The sequence below is a fragment of the Mus musculus genome, chromosome 5 (assembly GCF_000001635.26).
Source record: "Mus musculus strain C57BL/6J chromosome 5, GRCm38.p6 C57BL/6J".
NCBI lineage: Eukaryota > Metazoa > Chordata > Mammalia > Rodentia > Muridae > Mus > Mus musculus.
The window spans coordinates 14,714,648-14,730,765 of NC_000071.6; the positions used below are offsets into that span (position 1 = coordinate 14,714,648).

General features: G+C 33.2%; 1 protein-coding gene across 10 annotated transcripts in view; it reads left to right on the forward strand.

The window, feature by feature from the left end:
• Pclo (piccolo (presynaptic cytomatrix protein)) overlaps positions 1–16,118 on the forward strand; it is a 348,560-nt gene that overhangs the window by 199,742 nt on the left and 132,700 nt on the right. For 5 of the 10 annotated variants that reach the window (XR_003955649.1, XR_003955648.1, XM_006503583.3 and 2 more), the window contains exons 8-9: positions 4,210–4,346; positions 8,587–8,677. Coding sequence is in view for 6 of the 10 variants with exons in the window: in XM_006503583.3 (XP_006503646.2) it covers positions 4,210–4,346; positions 8,587–8,677 (228 nt within the window). In the remaining 4 variants the exon portion in view is untranslated. Of the gene's footprint in view, positions 1–4,170; positions 4,347–8,586; positions 8,678–16,118 lie in introns of all 10 variants that reach the window. The other 5 variants (XR_003955647.1, XR_003955650.1, XM_006503582.3 and 2 more) reach the window with 1 other exon arrangement.

Genomic DNA, 16,118 nt, shown 5'->3' on the forward strand with positions numbered 1-16,118 from the left:
TCTTTCTGCATGTTTAATTTTCCTTCTCCAGGGATGTATTCCATCTTTCTTGGTGCCATTTGTGCATGTTTATTTCAGTTTTATTTCTTATATGTTTACTTCTTGTGTGTAGATATGGTGGCATGTTTTTCTTTGATTGTTTTTATTTTATTATTTTACTTTGTTTCTTGATTGTTGATCTGATTTGTTTTGTGTCTGATTTATTTTAAAATAACTATTTCACAATTCTATCAATAAAATATGGTCATCCTTAAAATACATAACTGGGAAGAATTTTATTGTATGGCTCTTTGCACTTTAAAATAAATTTTAATATATTTAATTAACTTTAATTAAATCATTATGAGTTAGAAACATTGAGTAATATTTTGTAATGAAGATGTGAGTTTCCTAGATCAAAGGCTAGTCTCTTTGAGGGAGCTTTTGCAATAGCACAAAGTTAATATAATGGGATTTTATTATTGTCTTTAAATAAACATCTGTGTTTTATATCCCTTTATTATGAAGATTATTACTGACAAATTTATACATGTAGTGTTATGTATTAGAAATTTTAATTATAATTATGGCATGAAAAATATTTTTTCATTATATATAAAACATTCTTTGCAATTAAAACTGAAAAAAGGAGACTACTTTTGAGAATGTAACTGTCTTGCTGTGGCCCTTGAACATTTCAATGCCTTTCCTTCTGCCATATTATCTATTTTTGCCCCAAAGTGTTTTGCTACTTTTTTGGTTAGGCAAGTACATACTACACTAAAATTGCTTCAAGGTAAAAATCTTTAAACAAATGTGAAAATTTAAAGAGTTATTTTGTACATCTATATGACACACACACACATATATATGTATATATATAATTACTTCATTAAATTTTTGAGATAGATCCTATTCTATAGTCTATGCACATGAAAGCCTGAGATTCTAGTTTATTGGTTTGTGTTTGATATATGTGGGGTTGAAGTTCTGGAAATAAAATATTTATAAATTAATAAAAAGTTATTTCATTCATTTGTATACTCAAAAAATACTACAGAAGTGTGACTGTCCTCCCCATTTTAATCTATCTTTCTCCGTAAAAACTCACATGAAAATGTTTTTATGAAGAGCATTTTCATTTTTACTGTATATGTACACACAGATATGATTCTAAAAGATGAAATATAGAATGTTTGCTGAACTTAATAGGTCTCTGGTCCTAAAGTAAACAAAACAGTTCCTTTGCTTATGAAGTTTTTACAAAGTTTCTTTTAGCCTGTTTTTTCTTGTTACAAGCTAATTGGTTGACCATTTTTATTGGCAGTTTGTTATTTAAGTAGCACTTTCATTTGTGTATATTTGTCCTAGGCCAATGTTTGAATGAGTCCACTTGATTGTCAGGAATTATAACATTATGTGAAAAGTTATTCTTTTAGTCTAGTACATATTTTACTAATTTCAGAAATATAGAATTGTTGCGAAAAAGAACAAGAAGCGATTCAATAGCTATGTCTATAAAAAAAACTTTTGGAATTATGGAACAGCTCAGTTTCTAAAGGATTTGTGCACATAGATGATAATTCCCTGGAAAGAATTTGATAACCAGTCATTAACTTGGTAATAGACATGTAATGTTTGTAACTAGCCCAAATGTGGCATTTATATTATTCCATGCATATAAAATTAGCTGAGAATTTTATTTTTAAGTTTGTTGTCTACAAGTAGTCAAAAGTGGCTGAACTCTTGTTTTGAATATATGTGTGTGTGTGTGTGTGTGTGTGTGTGTGTGTGTGTATAATTGAAAAAAATTGAAGTGATATTTTAGAACCAAAATATTTTTAAAATAAAGCAGACAAAACTAATTCTTAAAAATTATCAATCTGATTGGATAAAAGGCTATGCAACTTGAATTACATTAGCAACTTTGTGATTGGATTGTCATGGCTGTCTTTAAAATATGTGCCCTTTAAAATGTTATATATTTTCAGTGTTAGTATGTCATGTAAATATCCAAAGTTTTTCTAGTAAAACAAAAACAAAGAAAAACATAAATCAGCATGGAATAGAAATGTTACATTTGATAAAATGTGTGTGTAATATTGCTCTATTACTACAGAACAAATATGAGCTATTAGGAATAGGTAACCCAAAATGTCTGGCAACCCCTGAGAAAGACAGAGTGTGATACGGGAACAGCCACTCAGTCTGGTTGCTTTAAGTTCACTCTGTATTCCCATAAAAGATGGTAGGTATCTTTTTCACTCAGATTTCATTCTGGGTCCTCAGAATTGGAAATAAACTGATAAAAGTTGGATAGCGTTGAGGTTCAATCCTAACTATAATATCCAGAGCCCCCTAACCACATTTTAAGCAGTTGTATTTAAAATTCAATTAGAAGAATTATATATTCAAATGAAACAATATCCTATATTACTCAGGATAGCCACATATTGAAAACATGATTAATCATTATTTTCTTTTTAATCTTTAAAAATATATGTATGACAAATACATATAATACCTATATGAAATTATTTCTCCTAGTGGAAATTAAGTATGATCTAGAAAATTTAGACTGATGACTATGTAGTAGTTTATTGTTTTATTATCAAGTATTTTGTCAGTTCATTCACTCAGCTTCAAATTAGCACTTTATTTTATCACAATAATCATCAACTAAATTATGAAAAGTATATTATATATCTATAAAGTAGGTATAAGGACAAGGTATTTATTTAAAACTATCATAATTATATTTACCTTTTTCTTTAGATGATAATAATAACTCTATCTTTAATTCATTCCACAAAAATTTATTAACCATTATGCTTCATGTAAGAGAGAGGAGAAAATTGAAAGAGGAGCAAGTCATAAAAGACATAAATATCCTCTTTAAGGAGATGCTAGTCTAATAGGCAAATTAATTAATTAATGTGACTGTACATGCAGCCACAATGCAGACATCAAATCTAAAGTTGATGACTCTGTGGTATTCCACCTCTCACTCCATGTTTAGTTGGGAGAGATAGTGTGGTTCAGGAGCAGTGGTGTGGAAAGCTACAGGCATGCAGCTGAGTCGTGGTGCTAACACTGGTTGTACAGGCTTGCCAGCCAATAAATGGGAGAAATAGCCATCTCTGGGGGAATGTGTACATGATAAGGTAGACACAAAAAGACAGCTTTAACAAGATAGAGGAGAGCTTCCATCTGCCAATTGAGAAATAATATATTAATTCCAAAGGTTGTTAATTGGGGACCAACACTATAACCAAGGAATACCAAGAATAAGCAATGTATATTAAGTCAGTTTTAGCAATTCAGTAAAATAAAAGTTTTAGTTCCTTTGAATATTCTTTAAAACCTGAAAAGTACTGACAAAACTATATAAAAATTTTAAATTAGTGTTTGAATGCTTTAAATGTGATTAAAAGTTCAAAATACTTCAAGTCATATCATGCTGAGAAATTAAAGAAAAAATAATTTCAAATTTCTAACTCAGTGTTAAAATGCAGATAATGATTTTATTTATATTAAAATATTCTCATATATATCCATTTTAGATATATTTTATTATTAAGCTATAAAGTTTTTGTAGTACATGTGATTCTAGCAGTGACACATAGGGTATCTTAGAAATAAATATTTTTGTTTACTTAAAATTTCCAAATAAATATATTTTATATATTTTTAAAAAATATGTATTCAGTATTATAGCCAGCAGCCATGTGCTGCTACTTGACATATGCAAAAGTCAAAAATTAGCCATATAGTGCTGTTTGCTTTATTCAAAAGTGAAAAGGAAAAAGAAACTTGCATACGGGCATCGTGCATCTACTGTTGCCTTTTGACCATACATGATGTGTTGTAGGCTAAGGTTTCTAAGTGGGAACTGATGGACTTATTTTGAATGAAATTACTCTGAATATACTTTTGTTAATTGATTTATTGTCTAAATTTCATTTCTATTGATTTAAAATGTAAGTTTGTGATGTTTTACTCTACTGTGAGATGTTGTGCATTTGTGTGCCTCTCCTTTTCTAGGTTATTCTGTTGTATGAAAATGTGTAGATACGATTGGAAATGTTTCTAGTTCTGGTGAGACTTATGTCTGAAATGCATGCTATGGTTAACAAGCCTAGTGCATGCTAATCCTGCAGACCATTTGCTTCCCTCTATCACCTGTATTAGTTGCGGTTGCAATGTATGATGTTTCCTTGGTCCCCAAAGCCTATCACTTGCGTCGGGAGGAAACGGATTGGTTTGATAAACCCAGGGAGTCTCGGTTGGAAAATGGCCATGGTCTGGATCGGAAACTGCCAGAAAGACTGGTTCACTCTAGACCCCTCAGTCAACATCAAGAGCAAGTAAGTATGAAAGTTTGCAGTCTCGTGGACTTGTTAGCAACAAGAGTCAGTTCTAACGTAGACTAGTTTGTTAACCTAAATATTTGCCAGGCAAGATCAAAACTGTTTACTTTCAATCATGTACTGAAGAAAGTGCTTTATTTAATAATTTTGATAAGCATTGTATTGCTTCTACAATACAATTTAAATGATTCACTCATGTAATAAATGATTATTATATGAATAGACTATCTCCAGTACTGAATTTATAGGAAAAATACATGGAGCTCCCGAGGAGGTTACAAGACCACTGTGTAATATAAATGTGTGTGGTTGTCTGTGTTTTCCTATTAAAGTATTTCTAGAGACAAAAAAGCAAGTAAAGTTAGGTATGAGAGAAGGAAAATTTCACATGAAGGAAAGAGAGAAACCTATAGTTTACGAGTCTACCATATGGAAATATTAATTGCTTTATAGTCACTTTTTAGATTTTATCTTTTAACAATTCATAACATAGCTCTTTTTATAACATAAGTAATTAAATTTAGAAGTATTTTTTACCATCAGATGAGGGTGATACCAGCACACTTACCCCTTATTTGCTTGCTCCTTCTGGAGGAAGTAATGTGTTGCTGAACCTTGAAGGAAGTATAGTTGGTACATTCTAATGGATTTAAATCAGGATTGCTAGTATACCAGATACTTCGAGGAAGAGTGCTCATTCTGATCATTCAAGTAGATACAAAAGACATAGCTGACATTTCACTTACATTAGATCCTCAATTCTTCTTCTTTGTGATATCTTGGTTTAAATGACAACCATATTTTAAACAGCTAAGATGATCTACTTGGGCTTAGTAAAATTTAGTTTACAGTGTTTTAATTTAGAAAATATTTATTATACTGAGGAGTAAAATAACACATTTTTGTATGTGTAACTACTATCAGTACAGAAATTTCATTTCTTCTGAATCAACTTCAGTTTTTATGGTAAATCTATCAGATATAATTCTACAAAAAAAGCAAGTGTTCTGTTTTTCTATATACTGTTTCCTTTGAGGAAAATATTGAGATAATTCTCTATGTATTATAAATACTCTCTTTTCATGTTTTTTTTTTTGCATTCTTCTTTAGGGTTGTATTAACTAAATGTTTACATACCTTTGTTTCTTCTGTTACAATCGTCAGATTGTGTTGAATTTTGTTGTCTTATTATTCTTAACATTATGTTTATAAGTATATCTCTACTCTTTTTATAAAGATCTGGCCATTAATGTCCACAATAATGAAACCAATATAATTATCACTTATTATCCTGATGGATCTCTGTAGCTTAGTGCTTACTGCAAGCCTAGACAAAATCATAGGAACCAGAATATGTTGATGAAATCATAGTAACAGCTGCTATAGAAACCACAAGTCTCATTTCCCTTGCTATCAGACACTATTCCATGGATACTCAAGAGTTCTTCAACTAAATTTTACATAATGTTATTTGAGAATACAATGAAGTAAACTATATCTATCCCAATATATTTCTAAAATTCTCTTCTGTTCTATTTAGATAGATAATATACATATTACAGATGACATTTTGTTTTTAGTGTTCTTGTACTGATATGTTAAGATTATTGTCTTTGACTGTGGACATAGTCCATGATATCTTAAATATGTAGTTAAATAGGGTCTATTGAGGACTTTTCATAAGATTCAGGCTAGTTCAATAAATAGAATAAAGATCCATGTTAGGTGAATGTAACAATCATATGATATTTTCTTGCCAATAAAAATCTTACAGTAAAAAGGAAACTTTGCAGTAGTATCAATTAAACTATGAAATAATATGCAGTGATCAAAAGGACACATGCATAAAGTTATAAACTACTATAAATGGAAGAGCCATACAAGTATTGAAGAGCCAAGACAGAGAACATGGCCTGCCCCAGAAAGCTGTGTGCCCCCTTCAGGTTACAGACTCTTCTTCCACAAGTAACAGACATATTGATGGTTATGGCAATAATTTGTTTTCTTTTTTTTTTAATTTGTTTTCTTTATATGTTTCCTAAATGGATTTGATATAGAAGATAGCATATGCCTTAAATAAATAAGCTTTACAAAGTTTAAGTACATGAATTTTAATGTTCATATTTTTCTGCATTGATATTTATCTTTAAATACTGTTTTCCTCTTCAACTCAAGAACTTTATTTTGATCTAGAGGATAACAAAATGACATTTTCATTTTATTCACTTCTTTGTATATCTGGCAATCAAAGGTAATACTGAGCTCTTGGTGCCAATAAACAGGAATGCTGTTACTTGAAAACATGAACAACAAGAATTCATTCTCATGAAGTGCCATAGGAGGAAAGAGTATAAAATCCAATTGACTTAATTCATACATGAGTTTGTCTTTTGTATAAATATTGTACACAAAACACTACATGTATACAGAATTATTTCTGAAAAAATTGCTATATTTACAATCATATTAACTACAAAATTCACCAAATCAGTATTTTTCCCAATATGTACATTTTAAGGTTTTCACTATTCAAGAATAATCTAAATGTTCTTTACTAAATGTATAGACTATATAACATATTTATTTTTATGACTTTTTTCATGGGGAAGATCAATGTCCTTTACTTGAATGTTGTAAAAGGCCATCATGTTAGATATGATTATATTTTCCCATTCTCTGTAGAGATCCTGATATATGCAAACCCTGTGCTCCTGCCTTGGGGTATATTAGTCTCCTCTGAAGAGACCATGCTTTTCTTACATTTGTATTCTGATCCAAGTGGATGAATGTGCAAAAAATAGGCTAATGGTAATTTCATTACTTCAAAAACATGTTGACTCAACTCATGAAAGAATTAATGGTTAGGAAAGGAGAACAATACCTTTTCTGAGATACAAGTAGGTAACCATCTTGATGTAGAATCATCAAAATCCATGATAACAGATACTAGCACCTTGGTGTATCATTTAACCTCCATTTGGCTCTTGCTAATACTGGTAAAAACAGCTGCTCCGTAAGTCCATTTTCTAGAAGACCATGTCAGTATTTAACTGCCGTTGTAGTTCTGCTTTAAAATGGCTCATCCATATCATAACTGTAGAAGTTTAATATCTTAAAAACTGTGGGAATTGTATGGAGATACTCTAAGCAAACAATCACGAATATGAAGATATTCAGTATCCAACATTAGAGATACTGACTAAAATGTAACTATTTACTTATAAACGCCTCATGATGTTTTACAAGTGACAATGATTCACTTATAAAACACTAAAAAACCTACTTACTCTTGCAAACTGCAGTTTATGTACTATTAGATTGCATCTGCAGTAACAAATTTATAAAATGGAAGGAAACTCTAAATTCAAAATAGTGTTGCCTTAGTTTTTTTAACAAATCGGGAAAATGACTTTAAAATTATCATTAAAGCATTATGACATTATAAAATAATTGAAATAAGAGTGAGGTATTATATACGAATTTTAAGGAATAATCTATGGCGTTAAAATAAAGTCAAGCTATGTAATAGAGTGGGAACCACAAACACAAAAGTAGCCTTAGTGTTTCTCCTTCCTCTTTAGGAATCCCTGTAGTAATAAGAAATAGCTCAGTCAGTATCATAACCTTTGAATATAAAGCTAGAATTGAGAAGCACTTGTAAACCAAGTCTTTATTCATCTAGACAGAATTAGTATAAATATGCATCAAGTAGATATCCTCAGGAAACTTTCACGATAAAATTCAAGCACGTTAAATATATCGCAGTCCTAGTTAGGGTGAAGGGATGTGACAAGAGAGGAAATCCCTTGGTTTTCTGCACGAGTTTCACGTAAATACTAAATGGTTAGGAATACCTTTTCACTTCCTGATTTTTCAAGTGCAAAACCAGGTACAGGCTTTTGTCAATATAAATTATTCATGGCCATCAGGTGGATACATACCACTGTAGTCAGAAACATCCTTGAAAACCTGATAAACACGCTCATTCATTCTCTAAACAAAGCAAGCTAGTGTGCAAACGTGATTGGTTATATATCAAACACCAATGAACTCAGAAAATCATAAATCATTATGCAGTGTGTCTATAAATTCTTCCGCTGATATCATCCAAGAACCATCTGGTATATTTTCTTTGATTTAATTGGTGTGCTTTGAACTGAACAAGTATAAATTTCCACAATGTATGTCAAGGTTTTTTTATTACTGATTTTTTCACCTAATCCCTTGTATGTCCTAGATTCTGCAGATGAATGGGAAGACAATGCACTACATCTTTCCTCATGCAAGGATAAAAATAACCAGAGACTCTAAGGATCACACAGTTTCAGGTAGAGCAAACTGAACTATCTGCTAATTTCTAATTCCAGTGTCAAATGGACATAAGTATTTGTATTTCAGTTTAAATGACTCGTTAAATTTTTGAAAACAACACTTTATATATCTTTTTTAGACCATGTCTAAAAATAGTAGACTATCCATGTCAGCACACACACAGACACACATACACAATCACACAAAATTAATTACATGATTTTTGCATGAAGAGTCACTGAGTGGCACAGATCTTGTCTTCATTAGCTGTATCTCGAACAGTGCATGATTTGGCAGCTCTCACAATCTCACAATCCTGCTTCAGGGAGCATCATGGCCACCACATTTCTGTGTATTTTGCACTGCTGAATATGGTCACTGAGTTTAGAGAAAATAGAAGCCTGCAGATCTTAGCATCAGATTCCTCTGTGCTTATCCACAGTGAGCACTGTCAATCATGCTGAGCTTTCAGATTACTTGTGTTTATTTATAGATCAAAGCCGATAATAGACTGTCTAAGCTTCTTATTTTGAAATGATTTTGAACTTCCAGTAAACAGTACGGATTGCTGTACTGCCAGTTCATTGCTCAGTTTTCCTTATATTTGCATGAACTTAACCTAAATTGATTAATCAAAGGAAATCAACATGGATATGATATTAAAACAGGCCTAAGTCTTACTCTCATTGTGAGTTTCTCTACTAATCAATTATTTTATTTACTGCCTCAAGATACAACCTAGGGTCTCACACAGTATTTCATTGGCATGGTTCCTGCACCTCCTTCAGCATAAACACCTCTGTGTTTCTTTGTATTTCCTGAGCTTGAAATTCTTGAAAAACTATGCGACTTTCACATTGATAACGAGATTTCAATTATTTTGAAGTATAGGATGACATAAAATTTTCAAATTGATAAAATATACAATGGGTAAACTTCCTCAACTACTGTGCATTATTATCAGTAAAAATCGAAAATTTTTGTTAAATTTCAAAGACATTGTTGTGGTCGCTCTACCAGAGGTGGATGTCACATGGTGCATATGGTCTTTTGTTTGTTTTCATGGTTACTTCAGAAAGCATTTGTCTTCTTAGATGCAATTGCAGTTCTATTTCCAAAGAAGACTAGTCACTTAGAAATCTAATGTTGTTTTTCTGTTAAAATGGGTAATTTTTTTTTCTTTTAGCACAGAAAGATAATTTAACATCTATATGCTGTTCAAATTGAAAATACAAGAGAAAACATTTAATGCCCCAGTGCTCTCTCTCTCACTCTCTCTCTTTTTTAAATAATTTCAACCTTATAAAATCCATTCTATAGCTGTAGTATCCATTTAGATTTGGTTTTTATTTTTTAGACAATTTTTATATATTGGGTCCAATTAGTACTTTTAGGGGTCATTTTTCAGAGAATGTTACTTGCTGAAAATTATTTCAGTTCTTTCAGAACATAAACCAAAATAGCATAATATTTACTGGTAATGCCAAAATTATTTTTGTAAGATATATTAAAAAATCTTAAACCATTTCCTCCAAATCAACAGGCACTATGTCAGTGTATCTGTCTATTCGTGTCATTGTTTATGTTTGATATTAAAAGATTTTCTATTTGTCTTATCTTCTCTAATTCATTATTGTTTACTTGAACTAGAAAAAGTCTAAACTACAAGAATAATGAAAATAAATGCTTCTAATTTGCTGTTATAAATATTCTACTCTCAGAACAAAATTAAATTCCCTTCATTTTTCACAGTGAAGGAAAAAATTGCTATTTTGGAAACTCATTTTTCTAGCAAATACACATATTATATCTCTTTGAGTTTCCTTTTCTTTGTTTATTGGATATTTACTTATTTACATTTCAAATGTTATCCCCTTTCTTGACTTCCCCCTAGAAACCCCCATCCCATCCCCCCTCCTATCTCTATGAGGGTATACCCCCACCCACTCATCCACCCACTCCCACCACCCTGCCCTGGTATTCTCCTACACCAAGGCATCAAGCCTTCACAGGACAAAGGACCTCTTCTCCCATTGATGCCCAACAAGGCCATCCTCTGCTACATCTATGGCTGGAACCATGGGTCCCTCTATGTGTACTCCTTGTGGGTGGTTTAGACCCTGGGAGCTCTGGTTGGTTGGTATTGTTGTTCATCCTATGGGGTTGCAAACCCCTTCAGCTCCTTCAGTCCTTTCTCTAACTCCTCCATTGAGGACCCCATGATCAGTTCAATGGTTGGCTATGAGCATTTTATATATGTATATCTGTATATGTCAGGCTCTGGCAAAGCCTCTCAGGCACAGCTATATCAGGCTCCTCTCAGCAAGCGCTTCTTGGCATCCACAATAGTGTCTGCGTTTGGTGACTGTATATAGGATGTATCTCCAGGTGGGGCAATCTCTGCATGGCCTTTCCTTCAGTCTCTGCTCCACCCTTTGTCTTCTTAATTGCTCCCATGAGTATTTTGTTACCTCTTCTAAGAAGGGCCAAAGAACCCACCCTTTGGTCTTTCTTCTTCCTAAAATAATAAAATATTTTCCATTTTTATGGACACTTCAATGGTTACTACCAAATTTATAAATACTTTTGTTTATCCTTAGAGAACACAGTTCTATACAAAATTAAATATCTTAAAAAAGTATTTTCATTAAATCCTTAGGAATCTAGCTTATTTTAAATATATAAATCAGTTAATAGAAAATCACATGTTACTTCTTTTTTTTTTTTCACTTAACAAATTCTTTTATCTCAGATATAAATTGAGCACAACTATTACTATTTTGTGATTTATGAATTACAAGATAGACCAGTCCATCATTTTTGTAATTAAAAAGAACACTCTGTCATCTATCCTAACTTAAAAGACTTATAAATCCATATGTTATATCCTGGTTTAGCTTCTATACTATCTGAAAACGATTTTCTCAAGTGTGTTCTCTCAGTGTTAAGTTGCCTGGGGTAGGCTGTGAGACTTTAGGTAGCCTTTCAACCCCCTCAGAAATCCAAGAGCAACCAATGCTATCTGAACATATAGGAAGCCTAACACAGCTTCCAGAACTGAGACAAATTGCAGAGACAACTGCCTACCTATACAGCCCCAGTACGTCAGGAAGTTGCAACATCAGTCTTCAGCCTTCTGGAATTGGGAACTGATGGAAATCACACTCTAGTGATGTAGTGGGGCAGAAAAGGACTCCTCAGGAGAAGCTAGTACGGCTTACATCTGTTCAAGAGGGAAGAGAATTCAAAAAAGATGCAGCCACTCTTGCAGAGAGAGCGGAGGAGTAGTCTCTTCATCCAGTCCACCAGCTGCTTTCTGGGTATTTCTGGCCCAGGATATTCTGACAGACCTTGAAAAACAGGAATTATTAAGGACTAGCTTATTCTTCTTGGCAGAACTAAGCTGTCCTAACCTGTAACTTGTGTCCTCTCACGGAGGGTACAGGTCTGCAGGAGAGATAGGCAATTTCTGCCCAGTGGCCACCTATCCTCAATGTACAACCTCACCTGGAGGTAGAGATGCTCAGCTGCTTCTTTGCATCCATGAATGGGGAGCTGTTAGGAACAGATTTGTCTCAACAACAAGTGTATAAATAACATTAAATTTCACATGCTGTGCATTTCTGACACTTTTTAAAACCAACTATCTATGTAAAGTAATCTGGACTGTTGTCCATTAACTACCCTCAGCTATTTCTAATTAAAAAATCTTGAAAACACTCTAACAGTAAACTCAGAGCCAAAAAAATTGCTATTTGATCCTTAATTCACGGACTTAAATATCTCAGATCAGTTTATAATAACAGTTATAGAAGGACTGGTTCCAAGCCTTGAACTAAGAAAATTTTTGTATCAGTAGAATAAATTTATACAAATGAAAACCTTGATTCTGCATCAAATAAATTCTGTACCAAAATAAGAAATTATGGTTTCAACTTAGTAACTATTGTAAAGATTTCTACCAAATGAGATTATGGCTACACAATAAATTCTAACTATTTCCTTTTTGTTCCAATTATGACCACTTCTAAATTCCCCAGAAAGACAACCTGAGAATAATCTCCTCCAGCCCCCGAATCTAGGGAATTGGGACGACGACTCTTCATAACTTCTTCTAGCTAAATATGGACATTGAGATATCTTTGAGTGGGGGTGGGGTAGGGAAAATGTGGGAGTTGGTTGGCCTTAAGAAGGCCACACTAATAATCGTTTTAGTATTTGATGTCTATGTCCTGATTGGATCCAGCTGAAAGTCAGAGATCAGGAGTTCAAAGAAGGTTAGTTCAGCATAGTTGAAAATGAAATTCACCAAGGCTGTATATTGTGTAATATACAAATCTCAAAACAAAAGTTTAGTATCATCAAGGTATCTTATTTGTTTGATTCTCTGCAATTTAGTTCTTCAGCGGGTCTCCCTTCATCATATCTGATCCATATTACTCTGGAAGGTGTATAGACACTAATCACCTTTTCTAAAAATGCAAAGACAAAACCTTTCTCCCAAATCAGCATATCCTTGAGTCAGTACCCAGAAACCTCTTATACTGACCTCTCTCCCAGAGGAGTAATACAACCACAAACTCAAAATCACACCCATTCTGAAATTAAAACAATACAAAACAAATGAAGTAAACTAAAATTCTGTATGTGCCAATTCTTAGGCTTTCTCTATTTTGCTATGCAGGATAATAACTCAAAATTCCCATGGATACCACATTAGAGAATATGAGTTAGTTGTCTTGCAGACCTTATTATGCCATCTTTAAAACAATTGATTTACACTTCTATCTATCAATTCTTATAAGCAGTCAGCTTGTCAAATCAGAATTTAAACCCAAATTTCCCATGGACCCCATGTTAGATAGAATTTGAGTATCCTGTAAGACTTATTAGAGAAATATATCTTTATAGCATCTTTAAAGCAATTAATTCAAACTTTCACTCTGCCTATTGGAAGCAGGTAGTTTTTTACTTGTTAAGCTCTCTCCCTTGAGAAGCCATCCTGTTATAACATCTATCTGTTTGGCTCTCTACCTGGAGCCATAGACATTTATTTTATTAACACCTGTTACAATATCTATCTGTTATGCTCTCTGCCTGGAGCCACAGACTTCTATTAATTAATACCTGTTCATAGTAGATGATTACCACTTCTCTATCTACTTGGAGTCAGTGACTAATTTTCCCAATCCTAGTTCCAAACCATGGATGAGATTCCCCATTGAATCGAACAAAATCTGTATATAAATCTATCCTAAAAGTAAATAATCTCATTTTTATAAATACACAGTTAAATCAATATCTGACCTAAGGTGTAGGCAGCAGCCATTTTATCTCTTTCCACAGCAGGGGACCTTAGAGCCCTCTTTGTTTTAGGGTTCCCCTGCTTGAGTCCACATGACTTGTCCCAGTACCACCTTTCTCTCACTTAGAAAATAAAACTCTCTCAGACTAATAATCTTAAATTTCTAGTGGATTCTTGCCCAATGCATTGGTTCACCACCTGTTGTAGGAAATATTAAAAAATGAATCACACATTATTTCCTGCAAGGAACCAACGGGCTGACCGGCCAGGCACTGGCTGACAATGGCTGGCCTGTTCTTATCTCTTGGAGACTCTCTGACTCAGAGCTCTGAAATTTCTCCACCCAGCTTGCTAAGTTCCCACTGGCGGTTCCCTACCACTCCAGTGTCATGCTTCAAAACTCCCATGGCCTTTTGTGGTGCACTTCTGGCAAACCCATGCTTTACCACTCTACCTTTCCCTCTAGAATCCAGATGAGCTGCCCTGTGAAGGAAAACACCACACAAACTTAGTTCAGAAACAATGATAACTCAATCACTGCATCAGCTAGAATCCTAATCTTGTAAGCCATATAAATCTAAATCCTCCTGTGGCCAATCCTGGCAGATTCCCTATTTAAACCAGGAGACAGTAGTAGCTACATCTTGTCCTCTCGCTGTCCCAGTCAAAACCCCACATGTGACTTTTTGTAAAGTGTCTAATGGTCGGCACAACCTTGAACAGAGCTCTCAAACGTTCTTTGTCCTGTTGTTGTGTACTGCCCAACCAAGCTTGCTGGGATTTATTGCAGTTTGGTTGATAGTAATTATTTATTAACCAATATTTCAAATACCAATTTGGTTTGGCATTTTAAATTCGGTAAATAAAACTGTATCTGCTTATGCACAACATGATATTTTGAAATATATGGATAGGTTGTTAAATGACTAAAGGAAGCCATCACCCCGTTATTATGTTTTGTAGGAATGTTTTGAATTTTTCTATAAGAATTTCCAAAAATATAATGTTCTTATTAGCTTTAGTCATGACTGAGTATATCCTTTTAAGATGCATACTAAAATATGTACAAATAATTAGTTAGCTTTAAAATTTAGACATCTCAAAATGGTATGGACAATAGTACACAGAAAGAAGAAATAAAATTTGCCATGATTTGTGATTGTGGGGCTAGAACATGAACTGTATTGTGATGAACAATTTATTTTTAGTCTGATTATTTCCTGTACATATAAAAAAGAGTAGAAAAGAGCCATCGGTATGCTTTCTTTTTGGTTACCAAAACTTTGTTACCAAAGTTTTTGGTAATTTGTCTATCTCTTACAGTCTCTTATCAGACATATATAGATGAGCATAGAAAAAAGTATTATAAAACTATTATAAAGTAGGTACAATTAGCAAATGGAAGAAAAACTGTTCTTATTTATAGGAAACTAAAACAATGACTAAAAAGAAACATAAGGAGAAAATGAATTAATAACATTTCCCTTGTCAAACATTTCTCAAAATATGTATGATGGAAGCTGACACACCTTTGATGTTTTTGTGGATTCACCAACTCAAACCTGCTTTCAGAGTGATGATGCTAACACAGGTTATGCCTTCATCCTTCTCATTCTTTAAGAATATCCAGTGTAGTGTTTTTAGAGGCTATCTATTGTGTGAGTTCACGAGAGACTGGATATGAATATGAGTGTGAAATTTTAGCTGCAGATATGAAGAATGGGAAACACGTGGCAGCATTCTCTCACTCTCTTTTAGTGAAATAATTGTACTAAATATATGTTATGTAATTAATGCAGAATAGTATTATTATTGTTTCCAAGGAATTAATAACCATTTCAATCCTGTTTTGATAACACAGATGACACAGAAAATATAAACAGGCGTAAAATGTACTAGTAAAGTCTCTCTGAAGTGCCAAGAGTAGTAGACATGATGGATGGCTTTTGAAACCCAAATCTTAAAGGCCAACACTATAAAGATATTTACAGGAGTAGTTAAAAAGCAATATAAATACAAATATATGCTTCCAAATGCTTTTATAACTCATAGTCTGTGGCCCTCCCTGACCTTGGGGACTGTAGGCCAATGTTGGTCCATGGGGGGTGGGGGGGCAAAAGGAGCAGAGACTGGGCCTTCAGAAGCCCTGTGAA